Source organism: Salmo salar, unplaced genomic scaffold (assembly GCF_905237065.1).
Source record: "Salmo salar unplaced genomic scaffold, Ssal_v3.1, whole genome shotgun sequence".
Taxonomy (NCBI): Eukaryota; Metazoa; Chordata; class Actinopteri; order Salmoniformes; family Salmonidae; genus Salmo; species Salmo salar.
Genome location: NW_025548547.1, coordinates 55,001 through 78,599, shown reverse-complemented (window position 1 = coordinate 78,599; position 23,599 = coordinate 55,001). Strand labels below are relative to the sequence as shown.

General features: G+C 45.0%; 1 protein-coding gene across 1 annotated transcript in view; it reads right to left on the bottom strand.

Annotated features, from left to right (window-relative positions):
• The window catches only part of LOC106592223 (kinesin-like protein KIF13A), a gene marked incomplete at its 5' end in the record, with an annotated part of 82,288 nt that overhangs the window by 26,219 nt on the left and 32,470 nt on the right, over positions 1-23,599 (bottom strand). Inside the window, 8 exon segments of the mRNA XM_045712498.1 lie at positions 607-762; positions 2,271-2,414; positions 2,633-2,795; positions 2,921-3,146; positions 15,778-15,867; positions 15,870-15,958; positions 16,318-16,404; positions 20,633-20,766. Of these exon segments, the coding sequence (XP_045568454.1) occupies positions 607-762; positions 2,271-2,414; positions 2,633-2,795; positions 2,921-3,146; positions 15,778-15,867; positions 15,870-15,958; positions 16,318-16,404; positions 20,633-20,766 (1,089 nt within the window).

Sequence of the window (23,599 nt, the reverse complement as noted above, 5' to 3'; positions counted from 1 at the left end):
CCAGGACCCAGTTTGGGAAACCCGGCGCTATGCTACCTGCCAACCCAGCAAGGAACTGAAGAACTTCCATGTAGCTGATAACTACACAATCCCACTGTATCATTACCATCGTTAATCATTACTAAACCTCCTTAAGTGAGATGTCTGTGTATGTGTGTGTGTGTGTGTGTGTGTGTGTGTGTGTGTGTGTGTGTCTGTGTGTATGCATTCCTCTGAGTGTGTGTGTGTGTGTGTCTGTGTGTATGCATTCCTCTGAGTGTGTGTGTATGTGTGTGTGTGTGTGCATTCCTCTGTGTGTGTGTGTGTGTGTGTGTGTGTGTGTGTGTGTGTGTGTGTGTGTGTGTGTGTGTGTGCATTCCTCTGAGTGTGTGTGTGTGTGTCTGTGTCTGTGCATTCCTCTGAGTGTGTGTGTGTGTGCATTCCTCTGAGTGTGTGTGTCACAGGAGGCTGTTGAAGGGAGGACGGCTCATAATAATGGCCGGAACGAATCAAATGGAAACCATGTATTTGATACCATTCCACTGATTCCACTCCAGCCATTAGCACGAGCCTGTCCTCCCCAATGAAGGTGCCACCAACCTCCTGTGGTGTGTGTTGTTCTCTCACCTCCCCCTGCTGGCTGATGATAGGAACAGCGTACTGTAGTCTGATATCATGGAAAAGACACTCCAGAAAGACGTTGGCCACTCCTATCAGGTTGTGGTTCTCCTGAGCTTCATAGAAGGACTCACTGTGCTGCTTGTGGTTGTTCAGCTTGGTATTCTGATACATGATACAAACACACACCTGAAAACTTCACCCATCATCCAATTATCATCTTCATCACTGAGAAACAATACTTTCACTCCCACAATCACTTCCAGCACTGTCTCCCCTCGGAACATTATCCCTTCTAACCCTCCCCTCTCTCTCCTCCCCTCTCTCTCTCTCCTCCCCTCTATCCCCCCTCCTCCCCTCTCTCCTCCCTCTCTCCTCCCCTCTATCTCTCTCCTCCCCTCTCTCTCCTCCCCTCTCTCTCTCCTCCCCTCTATCCCCCTCCTCCCCTCTATCTCCCTCTCTCCTCCCCTCTATCTCTCTCCTCCCTCTCTCTCCTCCTCTCTCTCTCCTCCCCTCTATCCCCCCTCCTCCCCTCTATCTCCCCTCTCTCCTCCCCTCTATCTCTCTCCTCCCCTCTATCCCCCTCCTCCCTCTATCTCCCCTCTATCTCCTCCCCTCTATCTCCCCTCTCTCTCCTCCCCTCTATCCCCCTCTCTATCTCCCCTCTCTCTCCTCCCCTCTATCTCTCTCCTCCCCTCTATCCCCCTCCTCCCCTCTATCTCCCCTCTCTCTCCTCCCCTCTATCTCTCTCCTCCCCTCTATCCCCCTCCTCCCCTCTATCTCCCCTCTATCTCCTCCCCTCTATCTCCCCTCTCTCTCCTCCCCTCTATCCCCCCCTCTCTATCTCCCCTCTCTCTCCTCCCTCTCTATCTCTCTCCTCCCCTCTATCCCCCTCCTCCCCTCTATCTCCCCTCTCTCCTCCCCTCTATCTCTCTCCTCCCCTCTATCCCCCCTCCTCCCCTCTATCTCCCCTCTCTCTCCTCCCCTCTCTCTCTCTCCTCCCCTCTATCCCCCTCCTCCCCTCTATCTCCCCTCTCTCCTCCTCTATCTCTCTCCTCCCTCTATCCCCCCTCCTCCCCTCTATCTCCCCTCTATCTCCTCCCCTCTATCTCCCTCTCTCTCCTCCCCTCTATCCCCCCTCTCTATCTCCCCTCTCTCTCCTCCCCTCTATCCCCCTCTCTCTCCTCCCCTCTATCCCCCTCCCCCCTCTCTCCTCCCCTCTATCTCTCTCCTCCCTCTATCCCCATCCTCCCCTCTATCTCCCCTCTCTCTCCTCCCCTCTATCCCCCCTCTCTATCTCCCCTCTCTCTCCTCCCCTCTATCCCCCCTCTCTCTCCCCTCTCTCTCCTCCCCTGTATCTCCCCTCTCTCTCCTCCCCTCTATCCCCCTCTCTCCTCCCCTCTATCCCTCCTCTCTTCTCCCCTACTCTCTCATCATCCCTCTTTCCTCCCCTCGTCTCTTCTCCCCTACTCTCTCTATCTCCCCCTCTCATCATCCCTCTTTCCTCCCCTCCTCTCTTCTCCCCTACTCTCTCTATCTCCCCCTCTCACCATCCCTCCCCATCTCCCCTCTCACCATCCCTCTCTTTCCTCCCCTCCTCTCTCTATCTCCCCCTCTCATCATCCCTCTCTCTCATCTCCTCCTCCCCGTTCCTCCTCTCCCCTTCCTCTCACCGTGTCCTCAGCTCCCTCCTTCCAGTCTCTGTAGTGGTCTCTCATGTCCACTAGTTTGTTCTCCAGCTTGTCGATGGTCCAAACCTGTGTCTCCTTGCCTTTCCACCTCACCTGGATGGCTGGTTCACTCACTATGGCTCCACGCTGAACCAAGACACACTGACTCTCAAGGTGCTATAATGTACTGAACAAACTTCTACAAATGACAGTATTTCTGTGTACACGTTATCATATTAATGATACAACACAATCAGACCGTTCCTTCAGCTTTTTCTCATTGTACACTATGTAGATGACTAAACATGACACATCACTGATAACGTGTGTGTGTGTGTGTAGAAGTGCATGCAGAGGTTGGTCACCTTGCGGTTGGCACTGAGGTTAGCTGCAGGGATCTGGAGGGTGACCTGGTAGTCAGTCAGTTTGTTCATCTCCTTTGCCAGGAAGTTGGCCTCTCTCACCAGGGTGTTTGCCTTCACAACCTGCTCCTTCAGCCTGGACAGACTCTGTCGAAACAGCTCGTCCCTGAAACACACACACAGGAAATACAGAGAGACCATTCACACCTGTGACTGTGATCCAAACAGGTTGCTTACAACTTCATTGCGTGTGTGTGTGTGTGTGTGTGTGTGTGTGGGTATTCCCTTCACCTCTCCTCAGTCCAGGGGCGTATCTTGCTGTGGTGTGATGGTGTGTGTGTGGGGAAGGTGAGGCGGTCGCTGCTGGATCGCTGGTGCTGATTGGTCCTCTCAGGAGACAGCTGTTGCCGTAGTGACTCCAGCTCTCTCTCGTACATCATCCTCTGTTCCTCCAGCGCCGTGCGCTTCTCCTCCAGGTACTGCTTCTCTAACACCTGGACCACGTTCTGCATGGGATCTATAGGAGAGATACCATACTGTTAATACATACTGCTTCTCTAACACCTGGACCACGTTCTGCATGGGATCTATAGGAGAGATACCATACTGTTAATACATACTGCTTCTCTAACACCTGGACCACGTTCTGCATGGGATCTATAGGAGAGATACCATACTGTTAATACATACTGCTTCTCTAACACCTGGACCACGTTCTGCATGGGATCTATAGGAGAGATACCATACTGTTAATACATACTGCTTCTCTAACACCTGGACCACGTTCTGCATGGGATCTATAGGAGAGATACCATACTGTTAATACATACTGCTTCTCTAACACCTGGACCACGTTCTGCATGGGATCTATAGGAGAGATACCATACTGTTAATACATACTGCTTCTCTAACACCTGGACCACGTTCTGCATGGGATCTATAGGAGAGATACCATACTGTTCATACATACTGCTTCTCTAACACCTGGACCACGTTCTGCATGGGATCTATAGGAGAGATACCATACTGTTAATACATACTGCTTCTCTAACACCTGGACCACGTTCTGCATGGGATCTATAGGAGAGATACCATACTGTTAATACATACTGCTTCTCTAACACCTGGACCACGTTCTGCATGGGATCTATAGGAGAGATACCATACTGTTAAAACATACTGCTTCTCTAACACCTGGACCACGTTCTGCATGGGATCTATAGGAGAGATACCATACTGTTAATACATACTGCTTCTCTAACACCTGGACCACGTTCTGCATGGGATCTATAGGAGAGATACCATACTGTTAATACATACTGCTTCTCCAACACCTGGACCAATAGGAGAGACAGGAGACAGAGAAGTTCCAGACTCTTAAAAGTCAATCTGTGTTTCACTGACTTATACTTTAAGTACATGTATCAGATGGTCTGTATTCAGATGGTCTGTACCAGATGGTCTGTACCAGATGGTCTGTACCAGATGGTCTGTACCAGATGGTCTGTACCAGATGGTCTTTACTAGGTGTGAGTGTAGTGGTGAGTTTAGTGTAGTGGTGTGGTGTGGTGTGTGTGTAGTGATGTGTGTAGTGTAGTGGTGTGTGTGTGTGTAGTGATGTGTGTAGTGATCATTGACTCAGTGGGTTTTGTCCAACATGTCTCTGGACCTACTCACTGCCACAGTCATACTCTGGACCTAGTTTTGTCCCATGGAATAAATGTTGTACATCTTAATGTTTTTCCTCATAATCCTGGACTATCGGACCACCATTTTATTACGTTCGCAATTGCAACAAATAATCTGCTCAGACCCCAACCAAGAAGCATTAAAAGTCGTGCTATTAATTCTCAGACAACCCAAAGATTCCTTGATGCCCTTCCAGACTCCCTCCGCCTACCCAAGGACGTCAGAGGACAAAAATCAGTTAACCACCTAACTGAGGAACTCAATTTAACCTTGCGCAATACCCTAGATGCAGTTGCACCCCTAAAAATGAAAAACATTTGTCATAAGAAACTAGCTCCCTGGTAAACAGAAAATACACGAGCTCTGAAGCAAGCTTCCAGAAAATTGGAACGGAAATGGCGCCACACCAAACTGGAAGTCTTCCGACTAGCTTGGAAAGACAGTACCGTGCAGTATCGAAGAGCCCTCACTGCTGCTCGATCATCCTATTTTTCCAACTTAATTGAGGAAAATAAGAACAATCCTACATTTCTTTTTGATACTGTCGCAAAGCTAACTAAAAATCAGCATTCCCCAAGAGAGGATGGCTTTCACTTCAGCAGTAATACATTTATGAACTTCTTTGAGGAAAAGATCATGATCATTAGAAAGCAAATTACAGACTCCTTTTTAAATCTGCGTATTCCTTCAAAGCTCAGTTGTCCTGAGTCTGCACAACTCTGCCAGGACCTAGGATCAAGGGAGACACTAAAGTGTTTTAGTACTATATCTCTTGACACAATGATGAAAATAATCATGGCCTCTAAACCTTCAAGCTGCATACTGGACCTTATTCCAACTAAACTACTGAAAGAGCTGCTTCCTGTGCTTGGCCCTCCTATGTTGAACATAATAAACGGCTCTCTATCCACCGGATGTGTACCAAACTCACTAAAAGTGGCAGTAATAAAGCCTCTCTTGAAAAAGCCAAACCATGACCCAGATATTATAAAAAACTATCGGCCTATATCGAATCTTCCATTCCTCTCAAAAATGTTTGAAAAAGCTGTTGCGCAGCAACTCACTGCCTTCCTGAAGACAAACAATGTACATGAAACGCTTCAGTCTGGTTTTAGACCCCATCATAGCACTGAGACTGCACTTGTGAAGGTGGTAAATTACCTTTTAATGACGTCAGACCGAGGTTCTGCGTCTGTCCTCGTGCTCCTAGATCTTAGTGCTGCTTTTGATACCATCGATCACCACATTCTTTTGGAGAGATTGGAAACCCAAATTGGTCTACATGGACAAGTTCTGGCCTGGTTTAGGTCTTATCTGTCGGAAAGATATCAGTTTGTCTCTGTGAATGGTTTGTCCTCTGACAAATCAACTGTAAATTTCGGTGTTCCTCAAGGTTCCGTCTTAGGACCACTATTGTTTTCACTATATATTTTACCTATTGGTGATGTCATTCGAAAACATAATGTTAAATTGCACTGCTATGCGGATGACACACAGCTGTACATTTCAATGAAACATGGTGAAGCCCCAAAATTGCCCTCGCTAGAAGCCTGTGTCTCAGACATAAGGAAGTGGATGGCTGCAAACTTTCTCCTCTTAAACTCGGACAAAACAGAGATGCTTGTTCTAGGTCCCAAGAAACAAAGAGATCTTCTGTTGAATCTGACAATTAATCTGGATGGTTGTACAGTCGTCTCAAATAAAACTGTGAAGGACCTCGGCGTTACTCTGAACCCTGATCTCTCTTTTGAAGAACATATCAAGACTGTTTCAAGGACAGCTTTTTTTCCATCTACGTAACATTGCAAAAATCAGAAACTTTCTGTCCAAAAATGACGCAGAAAAATTAATCCATGCCTTTGTTACTTCTAGGTTGGACTACTGCAATGCTCTACTTTCCGGCTACCCGGATAAAGCACTAAATAAACTTCAGTTAGTGCTAAATACGGCTGCTAGAATCCATGACTAGAACCAAAAAATGTGATCATATTACTCCAGTGCTAGCCTCCCTACACTGGCTTCCTGTTAAGGCAAGGGCTGATTTCAAGGTTTTACTGCTAACCTACAAAGCATTACATGGGCTTGCTCCTACCTATCTTTCCGATTTGGTCCTGCCGTACATACCTACACGTACGCTACGGTCACAAGACGCAGGCCTCCTAATTGTTCCTAGAATTTCTAAGCAAACGGCTGGAGGCAGGGCTTTCTCCTATAGAGCTCCATTTTTATGGAATAGTCTGCCTACCCATGTGAGAGACGCAGACTCAGTCTCAACCTTTAAGTCTTTACTGAAGACATATCTCTTCAGTAGGTCCTATGATTAAGTGTAGTCTGGCCCAGGGGTGTGAAGGTGAACGGAAAGGCTGGAGCAACGAACCGCCCTTGCTGTCTCTGCCTGGCCGGTTTCCCCTCTTTCCACTGGGATTCTCTGCCTCTACCCCTATTACGGGGCTGAGTCGCTGGCTTACTGGTGTTCTTCCATGCCGTCCCTGGGAGGGGTGCGTCACTTGAGTGGGTTGAGTCACTGACGTGGTCTTCCTGTCTGGCTTGGCGCCCCCCTTGGGCTGTGCCGTGGCGGAGATCTTTGTGGGCTATACTCGGCCTTGTCTCTGGATGGTATGTTGGTGGTTGAAGATATCCCTCCAGTGGTGTGGAGGCTGTGCTTTGGCAAAGTGGGTGGGGTTATATCCTACCTGTTTGGCCCTGTCCGGGGTTTCATCGGATGGGGCCACAGTGTCTCCTGACCCCTCCTGTCTCAGCCTCCAGTATTTATGCTGCAGTAGTTTACGTGTCGGGGGGCTAGGGTCAGTCTGTCACATCTGGAGTATTTCTCTTGTCTTTTCCGGTGTCCTGTGTGAATTTAAATATGCTCTCTCTAATTCTCTCTTTCTCTTTCTTTCTTTCTCTCTCTCTCTCTCGGAGGACCTGAGCCCTAGGACCATGCCTCAGGACTACCTGGCTTGATGACTCCTTGCTGTCCCCAGTTCACCTGGCCGTGCTGCTGCTCCAGTTCCAACTGTTCTGCCTGCAGCTATGGAACCCTGACCTGTTCACCGGACGTGCTACCTGTCCCAGACCTGCTGTCCCAGACCTGCTGGAACCCTGATCTATTCACCGGACGTGCTACCTGTCCCAGACCTGCTGTTTTCAACTCTCTAGAGACAGCAGGAGCGGTAGAGATACTCTCAAAGATCAGCTATGAAAAAGCCAACTGACACTTACTCTTGTGTTACTGACCTGTTGCACCCTCGACAACTACTATGATTATTATTATTTGACCATGCTGGTCATTTATGAACATTTGAACATCTAGGCCAAGTTCTGTTATAATCTCCACCTGGCACAGCCAGAAGAGGACTGGCCACCCCTCATAGCCTGGTTCCTCTCTAGGTTTCTTCCTAAGTTTTGGCCTTTCTAGGGAGTTTTTCCTAGCCACCGTGCTTCTACACCTGCGTTGCTTGCTGTTTGGGGTTTTAGGCTGGGTTTCTGTACAGCACTTTGTGATATCAGTTGATGTAAGAAGGGCTATATAAATACATTTGATTTGATTTGATTTGTAGTGTAGTGGTGTGTGTGTGTGTAGTTAAATCTTTATTTTTATTTTAACAGGGAAAACAGACTGAGACCTGGATCTCTGTTACGGCTGTGCCCTGTGTAAACATGTTGACATGTACAGTTCTAGACATACAGACAAGAACATTTCAAACATACAAAACAAAGACACAATTCAACAGAAACAATCACAGACAACATCATATTGATCCTCCATAACATGTTTGAAATGGGTAAGGGACACCAGAGTGTCTAACTTAAGTTGGATCTGCAGTTTGTTCCATAAATAAGGTACAAAGGAACTGAAGGCAGTCCTACCCAACTCTGTGGAGACCGTAGGAGTCTCTAATGTAATCCACATCTGTGATCTGGTTTTAAAATTAGTATATCTAGTGGAAATGAATGATGATATATATGGAGGTAGTTTTAAAAGAAGTGCTTTATAAATAAACAAGAGAGCATGTTGCTCTCGCCTCACAGATAGAGAGGCCCAACCCACATGTTGATATAGGATACAGTGATGAGTTTTGTAACTATCACCCGTGATAAACCTGAGTGCACAATGGTAAATAGTATCCAGTGGTTTTAATGTGTTTGCCGATGCATATAGATAATACCACCATAATCTAAAACGGACATAAAAGTAGCCTGCACAATTTGTTTTCTATTTACAAAGGACAGACAAGCCCTGTTTCTGTAAAGGAACCCTATCTTGAATTTGAGCTTTTTTCCCAATTCAGTAACATGTTTTTTAAAAGATAACCTATCATCTAACCATACCCCTAAGTATTTATATGCAGAGACCTGTTTGATTTGAGTACCATCCAAGTTAGTGATTACAAAAGTGTTTCTAACTGAGAGTTTAGACCTAGAAAAAAACATGACATTTGTTTTCTTAGCGTTTTAAACAAGTTTAAGCTGTAAAAGAGACCCCTGTAGTATCCTAAAATGTGTGTAGTGTAGTGTAGAGTAGTATAGTGGTGTGTGTAGTGGTGAGTTTAGTGTAGTGATGTGTGTAGTGTAGTGGTGTGTGTGTGTAGTGTAGTGGTGTGTGTAGTGTAGTGGTGTGCGTGTGTAGTGGTGTGTGTGTGTAGTGGTGAGTTTAGTGTAGTGGTGTGTGTAGTGTAGTGGTGTGTGTGTGTAGTGTAGTGGTGTGTGTGTATAGTGGTGTGATGTTTGTGTGTGTAGTGATGTGTGTAGTGTAGTGGTGTGTGTGTAGTGTAGTGGTGTGTGTAGTGTAGTGGTGTGTGTGTGTGTAGTGATGAGTGTAGTGTAGTGGTGTGTGTGTGTGTGGTGATGTGTGTAGTGTAGTGGTGTGTGTAGTGTAGTGGTGTGTGTGTGTGGTGATGTGTGTAGTGTAATGTAGTATAGTGGTGTGTGTGTAGTGGTGTGTGTAGTGTAGTGGTGTTTGTGTGTAGTGGTGAGTTTAGTGTAGTGATGTGTGTAGTGTAGTGGTGTGTGTGTGTAGTGGTGTGTGTGTGTAGTGTAGTGGTGTGTGTGTGTAGTGGTTTGTGTTGTGTAGTGGTTTGTGTTGTGTAGTGGTGTGTTTAGTATAGTGGTGCATGTACTGGTGTGTGTGTGTAGTGTAGTGGTGTGTGTTTAGTATAGTGATGTGTGTTGTGTAGTGTAGTGGTGTGTGTGTAGTGCTGTGTGTTTAGCATAGTGATGTGTGTGTGTAGTGTGTGTGTAGTATAGTGATGTGTGTTGTGTAGTGTGTGTGTAGTATAGTGATGTGTGTATGTAGTATAGTGATGTGTGTGTGTAGTATAGTGATGTGTGTGTGTAGTATAGTGATGTGTGTGTGTTTAGTATAGTGATGTGTGTTGTGTAGTGTAGTGGTGTGTGTGTAGTGTAGTGTAGTGGTGTGTGTGTAGTATAGTGATGTGTGTGTGTTTAGTATAGTGATGTGTGTTGTGTAGTGTAGTGGTGTGTGTGTAGTGTAGTGTAGTGGTGTGTGTGTAGTATAGTGATGTGTGTTGTGTAGTGTGTGTGTAGTATAGTGATGTGTGTGTGTAGTGTGTGTGTAGTATAGTGGTGTGTGTTGTGTAGTGTGTGTGTGTGTAGTATTGTGATGTGTGTTGTGTAGTGGTGTGTGTTTAGTAGTACTTGTGTGTGTTTAGTATAGTGATGTGTGTGTGTAGTGTGTGTAGTATAGTGATGTGTGTGTGTAGTGTGTGTGTAGTATAGTGATGTGTGTGTAGTGTGTGTGTAGTATAGTGATGTGTGTGTAGTGTGTGTTTAGTATAGTGATGTGTGTGTTTAGTATAGTGATGTGTGTAGTGTAGTTGTGTGTGTATTGTAGTGGTGTGTGTAGTGTAGTGGTGTGTGTATTGTAGTGGTGTGTGTTGTGTAGTGTAGTTGTGTGTGTATTGTAGTGGTGTGTGTTGTGTAGTGTAGTTGTGTGTGTATTGTAGGGTGTGTTTAGTATAGTGATGTGTGTTGTGTAGTGGTGTGTGTTTAGTATAGTGATGTGTGTAGTGTAGTGATGTGTGTAGTGTAGTGGTGTGTGTAGTGTAGTGGTGTGTGTATTGTAGTGGTGTGTGTTGTGTAGTGTAGTTGTGTGTGTATTGTAGTGGTGTGTGTTGTGTAGTTGTGTGTGTATTGTAGTGTTGTGTGTTGTGTAGTGTAGTGGTGTGTGTTTAGTATAGTGATGTGTGTTGTGTAGTGGTGTGTGTATTGTAGTGGTGTGTGTATTGTAGTGGTGTGTGTAGTATAGTGATGTGTGTGTGTGTAGTGTGTAATAGGTGGTGTGTGTGTGTAGTATAGTGATGTGTGTGTGTGTAGTGGTGTGTGTGTAGTATAGTGATGTGTGTGTGTGTGTGTGTGTGTAGTATAGTGGTGTGTGTGTGTGTGTGTAGTGTGTAATAGGTGGTGTGTGTGTAGTATAGTGATGTGTGTAGTATAGTGATGTGTGTGTGTGTGTGTGTGTGTGTGTGTGTGTGTGTGTGTGTGTGTAGTATAGTGATGTGTGTGTGTGTGTGTGTGTGTGTGTGTGTGTGTGTAGTATAGTGGTGTGTGTGTGTAGTGTGTAATAGGTGGTGTGTGTGTAGTATAGTGATGTGTGTGTGTGTGTGTGTGTGTGTGTGTGTGTGTGTGTGTGTGTGTGTGTGTGTGTGTAGTATAGTGATGTGTGTGTGTGTGTGTAGTATAGTGGTGTGTGTGTGTAGTATAGTGGTGTGTGTGTGTGTGTGTAGTATAGTGGTGTGTGTGTGTAGTGTGTAATAGGTGGGATGGCAGCCTCTCCCACACAGCAGAAGCAAGGCTGCAGGTCATCCCACCTCGTGAACAGGACAGGGGCAATACACACACACACAAACACACACACACACACACACACACACACACACACACACACACACACACACACACGACAGCTTGTGTGTGACATAACGGCTGCGTCAGGGAAAGAGAGGAGCGAGGAGAGGACACCTTGAGGGAGACTAGTGTCCTCCATCGCAGGTCCAGTGGCTCTAAATGAAACTTCTGCTGTCGGGGTTGAGGAGAGGCCATGGAGCTCTTTCAGGACCTGAGGCCGTTCATACCAGCAGTAGTGGTGTGTGTAGTGTAGTGGTGTGTGTAGTGTAGTGGTGTGTGTAGTGTAGTGGTGTGTGTAGTGTAGTAGTGTGTGTAGTGTAGTGGTGTGTGTAGTGTAGTGGTGTGTGTAGTGTAGTGGTGTGTGTAGTGTAGTGGTGTGTGTAGTGTAGTAGTGTGTGTAGTGTAGTGGTGTGTGTAGTGTAGTGGTGTGTGTAGTGTAGTGGTGTGTGTAGTGTAGTGGTGTGTGTAGTGTAGTGGTGTGTGTAGTGTAGTGGTGTGTGTAGTGTAGTGTAGTGGTGTGTGTAGTGTAGTGGTGTGTGTAGTGTAGTGGTGTGTGTAGTGTAGTGTAGTGGTGTGTGTAGTGTAGTGGTATGTGTAGTGTAGTGGTGTGTGTAGTGTAGTGGTGTGTGTAGTGGTGTGTGTGGTGTAGTGGTGTGTGTAGTGTAGTGGTGTGTGTAGTGTAGTGGTGTGTGTAGTGTAGTGGTGTGTGTAGTGTAGTGGTGTGTGTAGTGTAGTGATGTGTGTAGTGTAGTGGTGTGTCTGGAGCTCTTTCAGGACCTGAGGCCGTTCATACCAGCAGTAGTGGTGTGTGTAGTGTAGTGATGTGTGTAGTGTAGTGGTGTGTAGTGTAGTGTAGTGGTGTGTGTAGTGTAGTGTAGTGGTGTGTGTAGTGTAGTGGTGTGTGTGGTGTAGTGGTGTGTGTAGTGTAGTGGTGTGTGTAGTGTAGTGATGTGTGCAGTGTAGTGGTGTGTGTAGTGTAGTGGTGTGTGTAGTGTAGTGGTGTGTGTAGTGTAGTGGTGTGTGTGGTGTAGTGGTGTGTGTAGTGTAGTGGTGTGTGTAGTGTAGTGATGTGTGTGGTGTAGTGGTGTGTGTAGTGTAGTGGTGTGTGTAGTGCAGTGGTGTGTGTAGTGTAGTGGTGTGTGTAGTGTAGTGGTGTGTGTAGTGTAGTGGTGTGTGTAGTGTAGTGATGTGTGTAGTGTAGTGGTGTGTGTAGTGTAGTGGTGTGTGTGGTGTAGTGGTGTGTGTGGTGTAGTGGTGTGTGTGGTGTAGTGGTGTGTGTGGTGTAGTGGTGTGTGTTAGTGTAGTGGTGTGTGTAGTGTAGTGGTGTGTGTGGTGTAGTGGTGTGTGTGGTGTAGTGGTGTGTGTGTAGTGTAGTGGTGTGTGTAGTGTAGTGGTGTGTGTAGTGTAGTGTAGTGGTGTGTGTAGTGTAGTGTAGTGGTGTGTGTGGTAGTGTAGTGTGTGTGTGTGTGGTGTAGTGGTGTGTGTAGTGTAGTGGTGTGTGTGGTGTAGTGGTGTGTGTAGTGTAGTGTAGTGGTGTGTGTGTGTGTAGTGTAGTGGTGTGTGTAGTGTAGTGGTGTGTGTGTGTGTAGTGGTGTGTGTGTGTGTAGTGGTGTGTGTAGTGTAGTGGTGTGTGTGGTGTAGTGGTGTGTGTAGTGTAGTGGTGTGTGTAGTGTAGTGTGTAGTGTGGTGTAGTGGTGTGTGTGGTGTAGTGGTGTGTGTAGTGTAGTGGTGTGTGTAGTGTGGTGTAGTGGTGTGTGTAGTGTAGTGGTGTGTGTAGTGTAGTGGTGTGTGTAGTGTAGTGTAGTGTGTGTGTGTGTAGTGTAGTGGTGTGTGTGTAGTGGTGTGTGTGGTGTAGTGGTGTGTGTAGTGTAGTGGTGTGTGTGGTGTAGTGGTGTGTGTAGTGTAGTGGTGTGTGTAGTGTAGTGGTGTGTGTAGTGTAGTGTAGTGGTGTGTGTAGTGTAGTGGTGTGTGTAGTGTAGTGGTGTGTGTAGTGTAGTGGTGTGTGTAGTGTAGTGGTGTGTGTAGTGTAGTGTAGTGGTGTGTGTAGTGTAGTGGTGTGTGTGTAGTGTAGTGGTGTGTGTAGTGTAGTGGTGTGTGTAGTGTAGTGGTGTGTGTAGTGTAGTGGTGTGTGTAGTGGTGTGTGTAGTGTAGTGGTGTGTGTAGTGTAGTGGTGTGTGTAGTGTAGTGGTGTGTGTAGTGTAGTGGTGTGTGTAGTGTAGTGTAGTGGTGTGTGTAGTGTAGTGGTGTGTGTAGTGTAGTGGTGTGTGTGGTGTAGTGGTGTGTGTGGTGTGTGTAGTGTAGTGGTGTGTGTAGTGTAGTGGTGTGTGTGGTGTAGTGGTGTGTGTGTGTGTGTGTGTGTGTGTGTGTGTAGTGGGTGTGTGTGTGTAGTGTAGTGGTGTGTGTAGTGTAGTGTAGTGGTGTGTGTAGTGTAGTGGTGTGTGTAGTGTGTGTGTGTGTGTAGTGGTGTGTGTGTGTGTAGTGGTGTGTGTAGTGTAGTGGTGTGTGTAGTGTAGTGGTGTGTGTGTAGTGTAGTGGTGTGTGTGGTGTAGTGGTGTGTGTGTGTGTAGTGGTGTGTGTAGTGTAGTGGTGTGTGTGGTGTAGTGGTGTGTGTGTGTGTGTGTAGTGTAGTGGTGTGTGTAGTGTAGTGGTGTGTGTGGTGTAGTGTGGTGTGTGTAGTGTAGTGGTGTGTGTAGTGTAGTGGTGTGTGTAGTGTAGTGGTGTGTGTGTGTGTGTGGTGTGTGTAGTGTAGTGTGTGTGTGTAGTGTAGTGGTGTGTGTGTGTAGTGTAGTGGTGTGTGTAGTGTAGTGTGTGTGTGTGTAGTGTAGTGGTGTGTGTAGTGTAGTGGTGTGTGTAGTGTAGTGGTGTGTGTAGTGTAGTGTGTGTGTGTAGTGTGTGTGTGTGTGTAGTGTAGTGTGGTGGTGTGTGTGTGTAGTGTGTGTGTGTGTGTGTGTGTAGTGGTGTGTGTGTGTGTAGTGGTGTGTGTGGTGTAGTGGTGTGTGTGGTGTAGTGGTGTGTGTGGTGTAGTGTGTGTGTGTGTGTGTAGTAGTGTGTGTGTGTAGTGTAGTGGTGTGTGTGTGTGTGTGTGTGTGTAGTGGTGTGTGTGTGTGTGTAGTGGTGTGTGTGTGTGTAGTGTGTGTGTGTGGTGTAGTGGTGTGTGTGGTGTAGTGGTGTGTGTGGTGTAGTGGTGTGTGTGTGTGTAGTGGTGTGTGTGGTGTGGTGGTGTGTGTAGTGTAGTGGTGTGTGTAGTGTAGTGGTGTGTGTAGTGTAGTGTGTGTGTGTGTGTAGTGGTGTGTGTAGTGTAGTGGTGTGTGTGTGTGTGTGTGTGTGTGTGTGGTGTAGTGTGTGTGTGTGTGTGTGTGTGTGTGTGTGTAGTGTGGTGTGTGTGGTGTAGTGTGTGTGTGTGTGGTGTAGTGGTGTGTGTAGTGTAGTGGTGTGTGTAGTGTAGTGGTGTGTGTAGTGTAGTGGTGTGTGTAGTGTGTGTGTGTGTGTGTGTAGTGTGTGTGTGTGTGTAGTGTAGTGGTGTGTGTAGTGTAGTGGTGTGTGTGGTGTAGTGGTGTGTGTAGTGTAGTGGTGTGTGTAGTGTAGTGGTGTGTGTAGTGCAGTGGTGTGTGTAGTGCAGTGGTGTGTGTAGTGCAGTGGTGTGTGTAGTGCAGTGGTGTGTGTAGTGCAGTGGTGTGTGTAGTGTAGTGGTGTGTGTAGTGTAGTGGTGTGTGTAGTGTAGTGGTGTGTGTAGTGTAGTGGTGTGTGTAGTGGTGTGTGTAGTGGTGTGTGTAGTGTAGTGGTGTGTGTAGTGGTGTGTGTAGTGTAGTGGTGTGTGTAGTGTAGTGGTGTGTGTGGTGTAGTGGTGTGTGTGGTGTAGTGGTGTGTGTGGTGTAGTGGTGTGTGTGGTGTAGTGTGGTGTGTGTGGTGTAGTGTGGTGTGTGTGGTGTAGTGGTGTAGTGGTGTGTGTGGTGTAGTGGTGTGTGTGGTGTAGTGGTGTGTGTGGTGTAGTGGTGTGTGTGGTGTAGTGGTGTGTGTGGTGTAGTGGTGTGTGTGGTGTAGTGGTGTGTGTAGTGTAGTGGTGTGTGTAGTGTAGTGGTGTGTGTAGTGTAGTGGTGTGTGTAGTGTAGTGGTGTGTGTGGTGCAGTGGTGTGTGTGGTGCAGTGGTGTGTGTGGTGCAGTGGTGTGTGTGGTGCAGTGGTGTGTGTGGTGCAGTGGTGTGTGTGGTGCAGTGGTGTGTGTGGTGCAGTGGTGTGTGTGGTGTAGTGGTGTGTGTGGTGTAGTGGTGTGTGTGGTGTAGTGGTGTGTGTGGTGTAGTGGTGTGTGTGGTGTAGTGGTGTGTGTAGTGTAGTGGTGTGTGTGGAGCTCTTTCAGGGACTGAGGCCGTTCATACCAGCAGTACGAACACAACACTGTATATCGTTCAATATAGTGTTGCAAAATTCCAGGTACTTCCCCAAAAATCCAGCGTTTTCTAGAAATCCCAGTTGGAAGATCACCGGAATCAGGAGGGAATAAGCAGGAAATCCGTGAATCTTTCAAACGGGATTTGTGAAAAACCTAGTTTAGCAAAGTGATTGTAATGTGGGCATTCCAGAAGTCACCATACATACCGTTGTTTCCCAGGGTCTTCATCATGACCTCCGTCTGGGCGAACTCATAGCTGTAGTCCTGTTCTGAGGAGGCCTCGCTGGCTGTCTCTCGTCTACCTCTACAAAGCTCTCCCTGGGGGATGCACGTTCCCTCTCCAGCTCCTTCACACGCTCACGCCGCTTCCGCCCAGGCAGGTTTATCCTACAGCACACAGGATTTATACTCACTTCCTGCTTCTACAGCACGGGGCAGCTAAAGGATGTAACAATTCCAGGAACAATCCCCACATTCTCAGGTTTTCCAGAAATCCTGATTGGAGGGTTCTGAATTTGCTGCTGTTTTTGGGAATATTTACAACCAGGATTTCTGGAAAATCTCTGGCAATCTGGCTGTGAGGGTTTTGTTCCACACCATCACTAACAAACCTTATTCAAGTAGTGTACACAGGGGAGTTGAACTCTCAGTTCACATTAGTGCAGGCTGCAGCAAGGTAAACATTTTGTTAGTCTCTGGTTCACTTTGTCCAGTAGATGTGCATGTTCTGTAGACAAACTCCTCACCTGAAGAAGTGGTTGTTGCCCCATAATATGCGGTCTCCATGCCACAGGTGGACCAAGGACTCAGTCATGGTTCCATTCACACAGGTTCTGTTGGAGCAGAGCAGTACAGTCTGATGATGTCATATTGAGGTGTGTTGTGGGAGAGTAGACATCCCATCCTGCTGTACCTCCTCTTCCACACAGAAAGTAATACAGCACATCAAATATCCTCATATCACCACCAACAGTACAGACTATCAATGAGATATCCTCATATCACCCACCAACAGTACAGACTATCAATGAGATATCCTCATATCACCACCAACAGTAAAGACTATCAATGAGATATCCTCATATCACCCACCAACAGTAAAGACTATCAATGAGATATCCTCATATCACCCACCAACAGTAAAGACTATCAATGAGATATCCTCATATCACCACCAACAGTAAAGACTATCAATGATATATCCTCATATCACCACCAACAGTAAAGACTATCAATGAGATATCCTCATATCACCACCAACAGTAAAGACTATCAATGAGATATCCTCATATCACCACCAACAGTAAAGACTATCAATGAGATATCCTCATATCACCACCAACAGTAAAGACTATCAATGAGACATCCTCATATCACCACCAACAGTAAAGACTATCAATGAGATATCCTCATATCACCCACCAACAGTAAAGACTATCAATGAGATATCCTCATATCACCCACCAACAGTAAAGACTATCAATGAGATATCCTCATATCACCCACCAACAGTACAGACTATCAATGAGATATCCTCATATCACCACCAACAGTACAGACTATCAATGAGATATTTTCATATCACCACCAACAGTAAAGACTATCAATGAGATATCCTCATATCACCACCAACAGTACAGACTATCAATGAGATATCCTCATATAACCACCAACAGTAAAGACTATCAATGAGATATCCTCATATCACCCACCAACAGTAAAGACTATCAATGAGATATCCTCATATCACCCACCAACAGTAAAGACTATCAATGAGATATCCTCATATCACCCACCAACAGTAAAGACTATCAATGAGATATCCTCATATCACCACCAACAGTAAAGACTATCAATGAGATATCCTCATATCACCCACCAACAGTAAAGACTATCAATGAGATATCCTCATATCACCCACCAACAGTACAGACTATCAATGAGATATCCTCATATCACCACCAACAGTACAGACTATCAATGAGATATTTTCATATCACCACCAACAGTAAAGACTATCAATGAGATATCCTCATATCACCACCAACAGTACAGACTATCAATGAGATATCCTCATATAACCACCAACAGTAAAGACTATCAATGAGATATCCTCATATCACCACCAACAGTAAAGACTATCAATGAGATATCCTCATATCACCCACCAACAGTAAAGACTATCAATGATATATCCTATCACCACCAACAGTAAAGACTATCAATGAGATATCCTCATATCACCACCAACAGTAAAGACTATCAATGAGATATCCTCATATCACCCACCAACAGTAAAGACTATCAATGAGATATCCTCATATCACCCACCAACAGTAAAGACTATCAATGAGATATCCTCATATCACCCACCAACAGTAAAGACTATCAATGATATATCCTCATATCACCACCAACAGTAAAGACTATCAATGAGATATCCTCATGTCACCACCAACAGTAAAGACTATCAATGAGATATCCTCATATCACCACCAACAGTAAAGACTATCAATGAGATATCCTCATATCACCACCAACAGTAAAGACTATCAATGAGATATCCTCATATCACCCACCAACAGTAAAGACTATCAATGATATATCCTCATATCACCACCAACAGTAAAGACTATCAATGAGATATCCTCATATCACCCACCAACAGTAAAGACTATCAATGATATATCCTCATATCACCACCAACAGTAAAGACTATCAATGAGATATCCTCATATCACCACCAACAGTAAAGACTATCAATGAGATATCCTCATATCACCCACCAACAGTAAAGACTATCAATGAGATATCCTCATATCACCCACCAACAGTAAAGACTATCAATGAGATATCCTCATATCACCCACCAACAGTAAAGACTATCAATGATATATCCTCATATCACCACCAACAGTAAAGACTATCAATGAGATATCCTCATATCACCACCAACAGTAAAGACTATCAATGAGATATCCTCATATCACCACCAACAGTAAAGACTATCAATGAGATATCCTCATATCACCACCAACAGTAAAGACTATCAATGAGATATCCTCATATCACCACCAACAGTAAAGACTATCAATGAGATATCCTCATATCACCCACCAACAGTAAAGACTATCAATGATATATCCTATCACCACCAACAGTAAAGACTATCAATGAGATATCCTCATATCACCACCAACAGTAAAGACTATCAATGAGATATCCTCATATCACCCACCAACAGTAAAGACTATCAATGAGATATCCTCATATCACCCACCAACAGTAAAGACTATCAATGAGATATCCTCATATCACCCACCAACAGTAAAGACTATCAATGATATATCCTCATATCACCACCAACAGTAAAGACTATCAATGAGATATCCTCATGTCACCACCAACAGTAAAGACTATCAATGAGATATCCTCATATCACCACCAACAGTAAAGACTATCAATGAGATATCCTCATATCACCACCAACAGTAAAGACTATCAATGAGATATCCTCATATCACCCACCAACAGTAAAGACTATCAATGATATATCCTCATATCACCCACCAACAGTAAAGACTATAAATGAGATATCCTCATATCACCCACCAACAGTAAAGACTATCAATGAGATATCCTCATGTCACCCACCAACAGTAAAGACTATCAATGAGATATCCTCATATCACCCACCAACAGTAAAGACTATCAATGAGATATCCTCATATCACCACCAACAGTAAAGACTATCAATGAGATATCCTCATATCACCACCAACAGTAAAGACTATCAATGAGATATCCTCATATCACCCACCAACAGTAAAGACTATCAATGAGATATCCTCATATCACCCACCAACAGTAAAGACTATCAATGAGATATCCTCATATCACCCACCAACAGTAAAGACTATCAATGAGATATCCTCATATCACCACCAACAGTAAAGACTATCAATGAGATATCCTCATATCACCACCAACAGTAAAGACTATCAATGAGATATCCTCATATCACCACCAATAGTAAAGACTATCAATGATATATCCTCATATCACCACCAACAGTAAAGACTATCAATGAGATATCCTCATATCACCACCAACAGTAAAGACTATCAATGATATATCCTCATATCACCACCAACAGTAAAGACTATCAATGAGATATCCTCATATCACCACCAACAGTAAAGACTATCAATGAGATATCCTCATATCACCACCAACAGTAAAGACTATCAATGAGATATCCTCATATCACCACCAACAGTAAAGACTATCAATGATATATCCTCATATCACCACCAACAGTAAAGACTATCAATGAGATATCCTCATATCACCACCAACAGTAAAGACTATCAATGAGATATCCTCATATCACCACCAACAGTAAAGACTATCAATGAGATATCCTCATATCACCCACCAACAGTAAAGACTATCAATGAGATATCCTCATATCACCCACCAACAGTAAAGACTACCAATGAGATATCCTCATATTTCATAGATAGCCTTTACTGGGACGGGTGGTGGGGGAGAGGGAGGGAAGGTGGTGGGGGGAGGGAGTGAAGGAGGGAAAGATGGAGGGAGGCAGGCAGGGAGGGGTGGTGGGGGGAGGGAGTGAGTGAGGGAGGGAAAGATGGAGGGAGGCAGGGAGGGATGGAGGCAGGGAGGGAGGGAGGCAGGGAATGAGGGAGGGAGGGGTGGCGGGGGGAGGGAGTGAGGGAAAGATGGAGGGAGGCAGGGAGGGAGGGAGGAAAGGAGGGAGGGGGTATGTTTGATATCAAAGCAGGAGGTTGAGATCAGAAATACCTCAGCTATGAGGTCATGGGAAACTCCAGTCAGGTCCAGTTCACTCATCCATATGTGTGTGCACTGTGTGTGTGTGTGTGTGTGTGTGTGTGTGTGTGTGTACTGTGTGTGTGTACTGTGTATGTGTGTGTGTGTACTGTGTGTGTGTGTGTGTGTGTGTGTGTGTGTGTGTGTGTGTGTGTGTGTGTGTGTGTGTGTGTGTGTGTGTGTGTGTGTGTGTGTGTGTTAACTCACCTGGCATTCTCTATAGGGGTGAGGGTGACCTCCCCTCCGTCTGGGCTGATCTCCAACACACAGTGTTCTGACTGGATACCAATCCCAAACAGCTGGATGTCCTGAGAGGTGTCTGCACCCACACGCGTGTGTTCCTACACACACACACACACACACACACACACACACACACACACACACACACACACACACACACACACACACACACACACACACACACACACACACACACACACACAGAGGAGATGATGATTCATGTGGGTCAGGTCCTACTTCCCCACTGACACACAGGCTCAGATATTTACCACTTATATTACTGGTGATATTATGGCATTACCTCCCCACTGACACACAGACTCAGATATTTACCACTTATATTACTGGTGATATTATGGCATTACCTCCCCACTGACACACAGGCTCAGATATTTACCACTTATATTACTGGTGATATTATGGCATTACCTCCCCACTGACACACAGGCTCAGATATTTACCACTTATATTACTGGTGATATTATGGCATTACCTCCCCACTGACACACAGGCTCAGATATTTACCACTTATATTACTGGTGATATTATGGCATTACCTCCCCACTGACACACAGGCTCAGATATTTACCACTTATATTACTGGTGATATTATGGCATTACCTCCCCACTGACACACAGACTCAGATATTTACCACTTATATTACTGGTGATATTTAGGCATTACCTCCCCACTGACACACAGGCTCAGATATTTACCACTTATATTACTGGTGATATTATGGCATTACCTCCCCACTGACACACAGGCTCAGATATTTACCACTTATATTACTGGTGATATTTAGGCATTACCTCCCCACTGACACACAGGCTCAGATATTTACCACTTATATTACTGGTGATATTATGGCATTACCTCCCCACTGACACACAGGCTCAGATATTTACCACTTATATTACTGGTGATATTATGGCATTACCTCCCCACTGACACACAGGCTCAGATATTTACCACTTATATTACTGGTGATATTATGGCATTACCTCCCCACTGACACACAGGCTCAGATATTTACCACTTATATTACTGGTGATATTATGGCATTACCTCCCCACTGACACACAGGCTCAGATATTTACCACTTATATTACTGGTGATATTATGGCATTACCTCCCCACTGACACACAGGCTCAGATATTTACCACTTATATTACTGGTGATATTATGGCATTACCTCCCCACTGACACACAGGCTCAGATATTTACCACTTATATTACTGGTGATATTATGGCATTACCTCCCCACTGACACACAGGCTCAGATATTTACCACTTATATTACTGGTGATATTATGGCATTACCTCCCCACTGACACACAGCCTCAGATATTTACCACTTATATTACTGGTGATATTATGGCATTACCTCCCCACTGACACACAGGCTCAGATATTTACCACTTATATTACTGGTGATATTATGGCATTACCTCCCCACTGACACACAGGCTCAGATATTTACCACTTATATTACTGGTGATATTATGGCATTACCTCCCCACTGACACACAGGCTCAGATATTTACCACTTATATTACTGGTGATATTATGGCATTACCTCCCCACTGACACACAGGCTCAGATATTTACCACTTATATTACTGGTGATATTATGGCATTACCTCCCCACTGACACACAGGCTCAGATATTTACCACTTATATTACTGGTGATATTATGGCATTACCTCCCCACTGACACACAGGCTCAGATATTTACCACTTATATTACTGGTGATATTTAGGCATTACCTCCCCACTGACACACAGGCTCAGATATTTACCACTTATATTACTGGTGATATTATGGCATTACCTCCCCACTGACACACAGGCTCAGATATTTACCACTTATATTACTGGTGATATTATGGCATTACCTCCCCACTGACACACAGGCTCAGATATTTACCACTTATATTACTGGTGATATTATGGCATTACCTCCCCACTGACACACAGCCTCAGATATTTACCACTTATATTACTGGTGATATTATGGCATTACCTCCCCACTGACACACAGGCTCAGATATTTACCACTTATATTACTGGTGATATTATGGCATTACCTCCCCACTGACACACAGGCTCAGATATTTACCACTTATATTACTGGTGATATTATGGCATTACCTCCCCACTGACACACAGGCTCAGATATTTACCACTTATATTACTGGTGATATTATGGCATTACCTCCCCACTGACACACAGGCTCAGATATTTACCACTTATATTACTGGTGATATTATGGCATTACCTCCCCACTGACACACAGCCTCAGATATTTACCACTTATATTACTGGTGATATTATGGCATTACCTCCCCACTGACACACAGGCTCAGATATTTACCACTTATATTACTGGTGATATTATGGCATTACCTCCCCACTGACACACAGGCTCAGATATTTACCACTTATATTACTGGTGATATTATAGGCATTACCTCCCCACTGACACACAGACTCAGATATTTACCACTTATATTACTGGTGATATTATGGCATTACCTCCCCACTGACACACAGGCTCAGATATTTACCACTTATATTACTGGTGATATTATGGCATTACCTCCCCACTGACACACAGACTCAGATATTTACCACTTATATTACTGGTGATATTAAGGCATTACCTCCCCACTGACACACAGGCTCAGATATTTACCACTTATATTACTGGTGATATTATGGCATTACCTCCCCACTGACACACAGGCTCAGATATTTACCACTTATATTACTGGTGATATTATGGCATTACCTCCCCACTGACACACAGGCTCAGATATTTACCACTTATATTACTGGTGATATTATGGCATTACCTCCCCACTGACACACAGGCTCAGATATTTACCACTTATATTACTGGTGATATTATGGCATTACCTCCC